This window comes from Dicentrarchus labrax, unplaced genomic scaffold (genome assembly GCF_905237075.1).
Source record: "Dicentrarchus labrax unplaced genomic scaffold, dlabrax2021, whole genome shotgun sequence".
In the NCBI taxonomy this organism is placed as follows: Eukaryota; Metazoa; Chordata; class Actinopteri; family Moronidae; genus Dicentrarchus; species Dicentrarchus labrax.
In genome coordinates, this window is record NW_026136706.1 from 14,495,314 (window position 1) to 14,507,232 (window position 11,919).

The 11,919-nt window shown below is 38.6% G+C and overlaps 1 protein-coding gene across 1 annotated transcript in view; it reads left to right on the forward strand.

The window, feature by feature from the left end:
* The window catches only part of tanc1b (tetratricopeptide repeat, ankyrin repeat and coiled-coil containing 1b), a 103,397-nt gene that overhangs the window by 88,638 nt on the left and 2,840 nt on the right, over positions 1–11,919 (forward strand). The window contains exons 19-27 of the mRNA XM_051404300.1: positions 1,854–1,987; positions 2,262–2,385; positions 2,498–2,543; positions 7,056–7,167; positions 9,140–9,236; positions 9,941–9,970; positions 10,097–10,188; positions 10,670–10,816; positions 11,806–11,906. Coding sequence (XP_051260260.1) covers positions 1,854–1,987; positions 2,262–2,385; positions 2,498–2,543; positions 7,056–7,167; positions 9,140–9,236; positions 9,941–9,970; positions 10,097–10,188; positions 10,670–10,816; positions 11,806–11,906 — 883 coding nt within the window. The remainder of the gene's footprint in view (positions 1–1,853; positions 1,988–2,261; positions 2,386–2,497; positions 2,544–7,055; positions 7,168–9,139; positions 9,237–9,940; positions 9,971–10,096; positions 10,189–10,669; positions 10,817–11,805; positions 11,907–11,919) is intronic.

Below are 11,919 nucleotides of genomic sequence, written 5' to 3' on the forward strand. Positions count from 1 at the left end.
GGTAGTGAAATGTAAAAGAAAACTTCTCACATAATAGAATTTAAGTCTGCCTGTGTGCTCTGAATAAATGCATTTTTTATGTTATTGAGCATCTGCTGCGTCCTCAGGCGAAGCCATTTTACGAAAAGAATCAATGTCTCTGTGTTGCCTTTTATAATTTACCTGCATTTCTTTTGCAGTTGACAGTCTGTCAGTTATTGAGTCACACTTAATTGAGCTGTTGGATGAATTTCACACTGACAAAATATAAATATACAATAACATCAAAGGACAAATTGAAAAATCCCCAAATGTAGTAAATTATTATTTAGAGCCATTAGTCTGTGTTGGTAAAAATGTTTATCTGCAAGGGCTATCTGCTTTGGTTGAAATGCCAGGTCACAACCTTTGTTGTTGTTGGTCGGGTTTCTGCAGCCCGATGTTGAAGTGTTGGATAAGTACATTATTATGAGTTCACTTTGTAAACCTGTTTTTATAAGACAGTGATTTAGAGTCTCCTCCTCAAGACAGTGTCAAGGCACCTTTGTAGGTGGGCTAGAACAGAGTTGAGACAAGGCTGATGAATAGCTTACAAAACATAAGATAAGATAAAATAAAGCACCTTTATTGATAATACTAAAGCATCAAGTCAGACTGAAACAATAAATGAGGTCAGAAAAAGGAGCTCTTTCTTTGTAGAGCAGGAATTCTGAGATGATCTTTGCATTAAGAAAAGTGTTTGTGAAATCTCACTCTGAAGAATTCAATAAATTAACTTGGCCTGAAGAACTTCTAAGAATTAACATAAGTGAGATATGTAAAAACAGGCGTCACTGTCAAACATCAACAAGCTTTACAGCTGTTACCACCAGGACCGTCCCAGGTGCTGCTAATGTCACTCCCTCGAGCACAAACACAGCCTAAGTTTAGCCGCTCGGCGTCATTGTTCTTTATTGTGCTGTGTGTGAGGATATCCATATTCTGAGCAGATGGAGGGCGGGGTTGTTTGGCTCTGATGACTGTTTATCCAGATGGATGATGTCAGTCAGATATGGAGGCTCAGCAGAACCTTAAATCTCTGAGGTGAATTTGAGAGCAGAGCTGTTCTGATTCGTACGGTGGATCTCACTCTGTTTTGACAACCAGCGCTCATTTAAGACCGGTCCATCTGCTCCCATACATCAGCAGCCGCTGATTAACTGTAAGCATCGAACATTTCAAGAATCTCTCTTTATTTTTTGTTTTTCACAGCACCAATTAATATTCTTTTTTTTTCTTCCCTTTTTGTTAAAAATGAATTAGACACAGTTAATTCCAGTTAAACGTGGTCTTAAAAAGATTCTAAATATAAACAAGAATGGGTGTTAAACAGAATTGGTTGACTTTGTTGTCTAATGTTTGTCTGCTGATGCATAAAATGACTGAATTCTCATCTCTCTGTACAAGGCCTGGGGAGCTTGAGGCGGGAATTTAATGAGTTTAATAAGCATAACATAATTGTCTGTTTTTAAACTCAATTAGCACCAAACATTAGCCTGCATTTCTCTACTCATCTTTGCTCTGCGAAGAATAGGAAGGATTCTGGGATCGCAAACACTATTTATATCCACCGCCTTGTCTTTTCCACATATTTGGTGGTTACTAAAGACCCGGGATGTTGCGTAAGTGTCTGTGGACTCTGCATGTTATCGTGTTCACTCGTCTTCTTGCTCTACAGTGTCTGTTGTTAAGAGGGGTGGTTTGAATTCCACTTTTATCTCACCGCCTGCTGTATCCATTCCTTAACTTGTTCCTCTGTATAAATCTAAATAAAGATGTCTAGCCGGCATCACTCCTAACATCTGTGTGTGTGTGTGTGTTCTCTCCTCTCATAGCCCTGACAGCAGCAGCAGGCCGGGGGAAGATGGAGGTATGCAACTTCCTGTTGGAGCAGGGGGCGGTGGTGCAGCAGGTCAACCGGCGGGGGGTGTCGCCTCTATTCTGCGCCGTCAGACAGGGACACTGGCAGGTGAGACATACAGAGGGACAAAAGAGTCCCTTAGCATCTACAGCAACCACACTGCTTCAAATTCAATTACACCTCAACGTGTTCTTGTAAACAATGTGTTGGTATTTTATTGTTGTACAGTCTAGCTTTTATGTCCTTCCCTTCGAGGCTAGCTCCGGTCTAATTGTTTCCTGACACAGGTTCATCGTGGTCCTTGCTAAATAAACAAACTAAAGTCTTGTGTGAGCTCCCTGCTCCTGGATGTGTTTGACGTCTGCTGTTGTCCATTTCCTAGATTGGAGAGATGCTGTTGCAGCAAGGTGCTGACATTAACATCAGCGACAAGCAGGGCAGGACCCTACTCATGGTGGCAGCCTGTGAGGGTCACCTGAGCACTGTAGAGTTCCTGCTTTCTAAAGGTGAGCTACAACAACATCCACCATTAATCTCATTCACCAAGAAATGACAGTGAATGCTCAACAGCTGGATGTGCAAGTGTGTGTGTTTAATCACTGTTGTTTGTCTTAAAAGGTGCATCTTTGACTTCGATGGACAAGGAGGGACTGACACCCCTTGGGTTGTTTTTTAAAAAAAAAAAATTTTTTTTTTTTTGGGGGGTGACCACAACCACAAAAAAAAAACCCCTCTTTTTTTTGGTTTTAGAGATTTAAGTAAAATTTTTTTAAAACATCCCAACACACACACACACACACACACACACACACACACACACACACACACATGATGCTGGGACCATGCTTTAAAGAGGTAGGTAAAAAAAGGCACACTCACCATTGGTTGGTTACCATACACGACTTCAAATATTGAATTGATGCAGTAAGGTTTTCATCATTCTAACTGGGGACCTATGTAAAATCGAGTAAACATGTTTGTGGGGGACCTCATTTAAATATAATTTGCATAATTTTTACAGATTTCCAATTGATTAATGGGGACCATGGTAAAACAACAAGCTTAAGTGATATAATCCTCAGATTATTGCATTTTACCTGTCTTCTTTTGACCACACGGTTCACTACAAAATGGCAGTGCATAATATAACCACTTTGTGATTCCTTCGTACTGTAAACCGCTATGAAGCTGCAATGGAGCTGTCCTCTACCAACCAGGTTATGTCTTTAATAATAGATTTTCATAAAGTTATCAAGCTGCTATCCACAGGCATCAGACCAAATGCAAATTAAACCACAATAATCAAATGATATAATCTACTTTAGCAGCACCAAAATTAATGCAGAAAGTGTGTCTATTAGGAGATGTTCATAAAGAAAAGTGTATTTTAAGCTTTAAGACTACTGTTCTCGTGGTTTGTGGTAATATAAAGATTCTTAGGGTTGGATACTGTTGTGAATCACAATTCCACACTGTAAACACAAACTGCACAAAAATACTGTACATACACACAATAACATTATTATTCCAGACACCACATATACTTTTTATTTTTATTTATAGCGAAAACAGGGAAACATACAATTTGTTATACAAATAAATGGAACAAAATTTACATATCATTTATACTAGAGACATTGTTCTAACTTAATCGATATCAGGGGCACTTAAGTACCAAGAATTTAGTAGTGAATTACTAAATTGTTGTCTCACCCATCAAACTTTTCAACCTTAATTTCACTGTAAGGGTTTTCTTCGTTTACGTCTCACATGGTTCTTATTTTTAACCACAGTCAACTACCCAGAAACTGTGGAATATTGTACCTCAGTCACAGAATACCAACAACCCTAAAACTAGTATTCATGTTTGTCTGTGTTGTTTGCTGCATTACTCATAGTAAAAAATAATTTCGTTAGTTCAAGAAGTCAAACTCTCATTTAAATTATACATTTAAACTTTTTATTGAGTCCTGCTCATTTGCGTTCTCTCAAGACAAAACTGAAAGCAACAATACAAACTTGTATAGAGTCGGATACTCATTGAATCTTCAACATCTGTGCCTTCATCTAAGGACAAAAAAGTTACTAGACATATATCCTGAACGAACACAATCCCAGTGTACTATATTAGACAATACAATTAAAATTGTTTAAAATTCACAGTGTTAATCAACCACTAATCAAATGTTATATTATACTTTTCCACACACTTAAATATTTGGAGTAGTGATGTTAACAAATGGTCCTAAAAACAGCAAAGTCTAAACACAAGAAAATATTTGAAACGAAGTCGACTGGTGAATTTATACTTCGAACATAGATAATATTCCTTTGTCTGCAAACACACCGTTTGTGCTGTCACAAAATATACCTTGAAAATGAATCTGAATAATTAGGACAAATCAAATTTACAACATTTGCGATTTGTAAGTTTAGGCAAAACATTGACTTGTTTTACGTTTGAAAGACAGCCTTAAAATATAACTACATCTAAAATATTGTAATTGTAAACATAAATATGAAAAACAAGTGTTCAATTTGATGTAATCGCTGCTTAGTATTTATTTACACTACTGCATGTTCTTAATGACAAATTTCTAATGTTAAATTCAAGCAGGCACGAAACTCAACGACAAAATCATCAAATTCAATATTCCCTCCTCCTCCATCAACCTCTGCCTGTTTTCACACATATTGAATAAACAAGCTTAGTGGGGACATATCACACACCATGTCGTGGTTCCTTATGGGGACCAATGCTAGACCAAGTCTCTAGGCTGTCAGATACTTAACACAGAGTTTCTATTCATACAATGATGTAAGATGTGCTATGGGGACGTCGTGAATGTCCCAGAATAGAGTGATATTTTATCAAAAGTAACATCCCTATGAACACTAAAATCTGTCCTGAATATCCTATTACCATTATGTTTCTAGATGCATTTAAAAAAACAGCTTATTTACCTGCTTAAAGGGCATAAAAAGCAACAAACGGTGAGTTAGAAATATTCTAGGAGTAAAGTTTAAGTGCTAAACATGAATGTACCTGTTGATTAGTGTCTCATGGACTCAAAGTTTCAGTCATCTGCGTCTCTAACAAGACAGCATGCTGGGAGCTTTCCACAGGAATGACAGCATCAGCTGCATTCATGGTCATCTGCAAACATTTCAAAATATGAAAAACAAGTTTAAGTCTGATGTTATCACTGCATAATATTTAGTTACACTAATGCATGTTCTTAATGACAAATTTCTAAAGTTAAATTCAAGCCAACAGGCACGAAACTTCAACGACAAAATCATCAAATTCAATATTCCCTCCTCCTCCATCAACCTCTGCCTGTTTTCACACATATTGAATAAACAAGCTAGTGGGGACATATCACACACCATGTCGTGGTTCCTTATGGGGACCAATGCTAGACCAAGTCTCTAGGTTGTCAGATACTTAACACACAGTTTCTATTCATACACTGATGTAAGATGTGCTATGGGGACGTCGTGAATGTCCCAGAATAGAGTGATATTTAATCAAAAGTAACATCCCTATGAACATTAAAATCTGTCCTGAATATCCTATTACCATTATGTTTCTAGATGCATTTAAAAAAACAGCTTATTTACCTGCTTAAAGGGCATAAAAAGCAACAAACGGTGAGTTAGAAATATTCTAGGAGTAAAGTTTAAGTGCTAAACATGAATGTACCTGTTGATTAGTGTCTCATGGACTCAAAGTTTCAGTCATCTGCGTCTCTAACAAGACAGCATGCTGGGAGCTTTCCACAGGAATGACAGCATCAGCTGCATTCATGGTCATCTGCAAACATTTCAAAATATGAAAAAAGTTTAAGTCCGATGTTATCACTGCATAATATTTAATTACACTAATGTATGTTCTTAATGTCAAATTTCTAAAGTTAAGTTCAAGCCAACAGGCACGAAACTTCAACGACAAAATCATCAAATTCAATATTTCCTCCTCCTCCATCAACCATTAAAATCTGTCCTGAATATCCCATTACCATCAGCTTTCTAGATGTATTACATAAAACTGCTAGGGACTTCTGATTCACAATAGATTACCATCATAACATATGTACAGTTGAAACCAGAAGTTTACATACACTGTATAAAAAGACACATATGCTTTTTTTTCCTCACTGTCTGACATGAAATTAGACAATCACTTTTCCTGTTTTAGGTCCATTAGGATTACCAAAATTATTTCTATTTGCTAAATGCCAGAATAATGAGAGAAGGATTTTTAGAACATTTTTATTACTTTCTTCAAAGTCAGAAGTTTACATACACTAAGATTATTATGCCTTTAAACAATTTGGGAAAGCCCAGATGATGATGTCATGTCTTTGGAAGCTTCTGATAGGTTTATTACAACATATGAGTTAATTTAGAGACATTCACACCTGTGGCCATGTATTGTAAGGCACACCTGAAACGCACTGCTTCTTTGTGTAACACTCATAAAGTCTAAAGAAATCAGCCAAGATATCAGGAAATGTGGACTCACAAGTCTGGTTCATCCTTGGGTGCAATTTCCAGATGCCTGAAGGTGCCACGTTCATCTGTTCAAATAATTATACGCAAGTATAAACACCATGGCAGTGTCTAGCCATCATACCACTCAGGAGGAGACAGGTTCTGTGTCCCAGAGTTGAACGTGCTTTGGTCCGAAATGTGCATATCAACCCAAGAACAAAACAAAAGACCTTGAAGATGCTGGCTGAAGCTGGTAAGAGTGTGTCTTTATCCACAGTGAAACTAGTACTGTACCGACATGGGCTGAAAGGTCACTCTGTCAGGAAGAAGCCATTACTCAAAAGACACATAGGAAAGCCAGATTACAGTTTGCAAATGCACACAGGGACAAAGACCTTAGTTTTGGAGACATGTCCTGTGGTCGACGAAACTAAAATCAAACTTTGGCCATAATGACCATCGTTAAGTTTGGAGGAAAAGGGGAGCTGCAAGCCGAACACCATCCCAACTGTGAAATAGAGGGATGGCAGCATCATCTGTTGGTTGATATACACATTTCGGACCAAAGCACGTTCAACTCTGGGACACAGAACCCGTCTCCTGAGCGGTATGATGGCTGGACATTCCCATGGTGTTTATACTGCGTATAATTGTTGAACAGATGAACATGGCACCTCAGGCATCGGAAATTGCACCCAAGGAGAACCAGACTGTGCAAGTCCCATTCTCTTCCTGATATCTTGGCTGATTTCAGACTTACCATGATGTTACACAAAGAGCAGTGCGTTCAGGTGTGCCTACAATACATCCACAGGTGTGTGTCTCTAATTAACCAAATGTTGTCAATAAACCTATCAGAAGCTTCCAAAGACATGACATCATCATCTGGGCTTCCCAAATTGTTAAAGGCATAGTATTCTTAGTGTAGTAAACTTCTAATAATAAAAGATTGTCTAAAAAATCCTTCTCTCATTATTCTGGCATTTAGCAGATAGAAATAATTTTGTAATCCAACAGACCTAAAACAGGAAAACTGATTTCATGTCCGACAGTGAAAAAAAAGGTACGCTTTTATAGTGTATGTAAACTCTGGTTTCAACATACAACACAATCAGTGCCTTCATTTAACTATGAGCTGTAAGGAGATTATTATGATTAAGCATGTCAACGTACATTGTCATTGAATGAAGCATTTATAACTGATGAGTGTCATCACCTTCCCTGAGATTCTGCATCATCTATCATGTCTCCTCTGTATTCCAGTACAAAATCTCCTTAAAATAAGTAGGGCAAAACACCACGTCCTGTAAGACAAAGTAATACATTTTCAAAAAACAGGACATTATGATTTAATTAGTCTGTGCAATATGTCCTAAAACACAATTCCAAATTATTAGTGCATTGATCAGCTTTATTGACCAAGCTATCAATGCATCCTGAAGTTCAATTAAATGTCTCAAAATCATTTCAATGTATAGAGTGAACATGCGAAGGGCATCCTTAAGAGGACTGACCTGGTGGCATTAAAACTGCAGAAAATTTAATGAGACAGCTTTGGCTTAGTCTATTACAATACAATTAGAGGCTCAGTAACATCCACACAGGTTTTTCAGTTATTATGGCGATTAGACCTCTGCTCAGGTTTAGGGTGGGCTAAGCTTGATGAAACTCCATGAGGTCACAAATCTAAATCTCAACGATGGTGAGGTATATTTGTCCTGCCCAACAGGTGTAACAAAGCGACAAAGACCAGGTGTCAATCAATCACATATACACACCCATACAGTCCCAAGACAATAATCAGCAAGATAAACTAAAAAACTGTGTGGGTGTTCGAGGCTTAGCTCTATAACTTTTGCCCCATACTCGCCCTTTCCTGTCGGCTCAGTGTCAGATGCCTTCCCTTCTTGCCATGCCCTATTCTAAATTATTAATTTTTAATAATAAATTAATATTAATAATTATAAGTAAGCTAAGTTTACTTTTTCTGGTAGTAAAATCAATCAGGACCCATTTATGTAGAGGAGGCATGTGGATCACTTCACTAGTCACTTAAAGATACAAACATCAAATTGCAGCCTTGTCAAGCCAGGTCCCAAAAATACCTGTCCAGATGCACTTTCTCTTAACATGGACAGCTTGCTTTAAATCATCAAAACATCTCTTTACAATTTTCTATAATATATCTCACCTATATAACCTAGGATTAAGTTACACCTCTATATATTACTAAATTCATTACCTGGAAATGTATTTTAAATTTCTCTGTTACACACTGAAAATATTTCACTTTTTTTAGTTGGTATGTGGGTCAATGACGTGCGCCCAAATTTTTGTCCGACTCTATTTTTACAGTTAAAAAAGGTTTAAATCATAAAAAAACCACAGATATGCAATATATCTCCCACATATATACCTACTTTAACCTTTCAAAAACAGTGAGTTGTTGGCAATTTTGTGCTCTTAACGTGTCAAAATACATGTGGTGCGACTGTCCGGCCTTAATTTTGTTTGAAAACATATGTGGTAGTTGTCCAGTATTTGGTGGAAAAGAGGAGCAGAATTATTTAACCAACAAAAAAAAAAACAAAAAAAAAAAAAACACAAAAACAACATTTTTTCTCTAAAAAAACACCACAAAAAAACAAAACAAATTTAACAACCCACCCACACACAAACAAAACACACCCAACCACACACCACCTTACCCCACCCCCCCCCCCCCCCCCCCCCCCACCCCCCGAAGTGCGCTGATGATATGAGCATGTTGACTACAGTGGGATGAGGCCTCTGGACAGGGCCATAGGCTGTCGGAACACGTCGGTGGTGGTGACTCTGCTGAAGAAAGGGGCCAAGCTGGGTAAGCAAAAACCCTACGACTAGGTTTAAAACTGGAAATGTAGACTTATATATTTATTACCCACCGTACATGTATTTAGCTTTGTGTGCAGATACTGCTGTCAGCCGTTAGTCCCTAGAAACTGTCTGAGTACACACTGAGGAACTCTGAGTATTTTGTTTTGTCTCTGTGTAGAGATGGTTTCTGTCATGCTCGGTATCTCACGGTACTAAGAATAAGCTCAGACTAATTTAGTGGAATGTTGTGGAAAAACCCTGTTTCCATTCCTGCTTTTCACTCATTGTTCAGTGCTCAGTGTACGCTCGCTGTTAACTGGTATGTCAGTGCATGTGAGTGTGTGTGTCCTTTCCTCTTCTCCCTCATGTGCTGCTTGGTTAATTTAAGAATGTGACTTATCACCTAAATGACATTCATAGAGCTATCTGGGTCTGCAGCTTATCTGCAGTGCACTCTGCTGTATCAGGGGAAAAAAAAAAAGGGTAATGGGCAGAACCAAAATTTCCGTTCAGCACAGTTAACAATTATGCTTTTACCACTGAAAATACAAGGCCACATTAAGTTTAGTGACACATAATTGTATATTGTCACATTACACTTTGTAGCACATTTTCCTTTCACTACAAATGACTCTTGCTGTTGCATGACCTCTTTTCTCTTCACTTTCTCCTTCCTAACTCTTTCTTAACTGCCTTCAATAAACTAAGGCTACAGAACGTCTCCTTACGATCGATCAGGTACAATCTTTAGGTAACTTTACCTTGTCCCAATTTCCAGAGAATACAGTGACCACCTGTTGGCGCCAGAAACAACCACGTTAACACACCTCTCTCGACTCCTCTCTTTCCCCTTTACACCCACAGGGAATGCTGCTTGGGCCATGGCTACTTCCAAGCCTGATATCCTGATCATTCTTCTTCAGAAGCTGATGGAGGAGGGAAACCTACTTTACAAGGTAATGTGCAACTTGTAAAGAAATCTCTCACCATCAATTGTAAAAAAAAAAAGCACTGAACAATATGATTTAGTTCAGCATAACAATGACGTCCTAACCATCTTTTTCTAGCCGAGTTAAATGGGGAAAAATGAATAGATGTGTATGTTCTGCACCGCTTACCACAGGAGCCATGATTGATGCCTGACATTTAACAGAGTTTTGTGGCAGAAAGGACAAGGTGTGTGTGTGTGTGTGTGTGTGTGTGTGTGTGTGTGTGTGTGTGTGTGTGTGTGTGTGTGTGGCGCGCGTGCGTGTGTGCGTGCGTGTCTGTCTGTCTGTGGGTATGTGTATGTGATTGATGAGGAGGGAGGGCTCAAGCCAGAGAACAGCTATTGTGGGAGTATCTGGTGAATACTCTGCCCTCGTTCTCTCTCCGATTGTTTTCCTTCTGGTTCTGTCCTCTTCCTCACTGCATGTTTGCCCTCCATGTGTCCTCCAGAAAGGGAAGATGAAAGAGGCAGCCCAGAGGTACCAGTACGCCCTGAGGAAGTTTCCTAGAGAAGGCTTTGGCGATGACCTGAAGGCATTTAAAGACCTGCGGGTCTCTCTGTATCTCAATCTCTCCCGCTGTCGCAGAAAAACCAACGTAAGCCTCTCAAGAGACACTTTTTTTTCTCCTCCTTTGTTCTTCAGCTAGTGTAGTATTTTTAGCACGTTCCTTTAATGACTTTAAATAAGGCGTTTCACTCACCAGATTCTTATTTGTCAGTGTAATGAATATCATGGGGCATAATTAAATGGATATTTGGAAAATGGATAATTTTTTTTTTTCTTGAGAAGTATCCCCAATTGTTTTGAAATCCACAAAAAGATAATCTGTGACTAGGACTCTAGCATGTGAAACAATTTGAGCATGTGTGGGCAGGAGAAGCTTGTTAGTGTTCAGATGGTAACGGGGAGGAGGTGGGGAGAAAGCTACAAGAGTACTGGGCAGTGGACTCAATCTCCTCAAATCTTCCTGTGAAACAATCTCAGTTCCTGCATGTGCCAGCCTGTCTGCTCAATTAAACTGTGCCGAGCAGTTGTGCCTCTTCCTGTTCGAGTTTTCACCCAATGTTTTAACAGAATGATGGATTTAATGACTATTTGAGATAGACTGGAAAGTTTTAAAAATGACAATGAAGCAACCACGAGGAAGAGGGGTGGTTTGTAAGCTCTTCTATCTTTTGGATTTCTCGATAATTGTTTTTGCAGAAAAGCTCTTCATTAAAGTTTGTTTACATAAGTCATACATCAAGAACTCTTGGATTTTTGTAGCGAGCCAGCTGTTGATGTGATTACATGCCGCAAGCTAGCAGGAGATATGAGAGAAACGGGAACCACAAGGTTTTTCTGTTGTATGTTTCTACAGTAACAGCACATTGGGTGCCTGCCAGGTGTTTTATCATTTCATTGTTTGAAATATGTAGCCTGGGTCAAATTCAGCCATTATTTAGTTTGAAAATACTGTTATATCCTCAAAGACACCAACAAGGATAAAACATGTATACTTCAAAATGTTAATTTCTGTGACTGAGCTTAACCAGTTGATATTCAAGCACATGTGGTTAACTGTAATTTTTGATTCTTTTGTAGGATTTTGGGATGGCTGAGGAGTTTGCAACAAAAGCACTGGAGTTGAAACCTAAATCCTATGAGGCCTACTATGCCCGCGCAAGAGCTAAAAGAAGCAGCAGGTAAACTATTCAG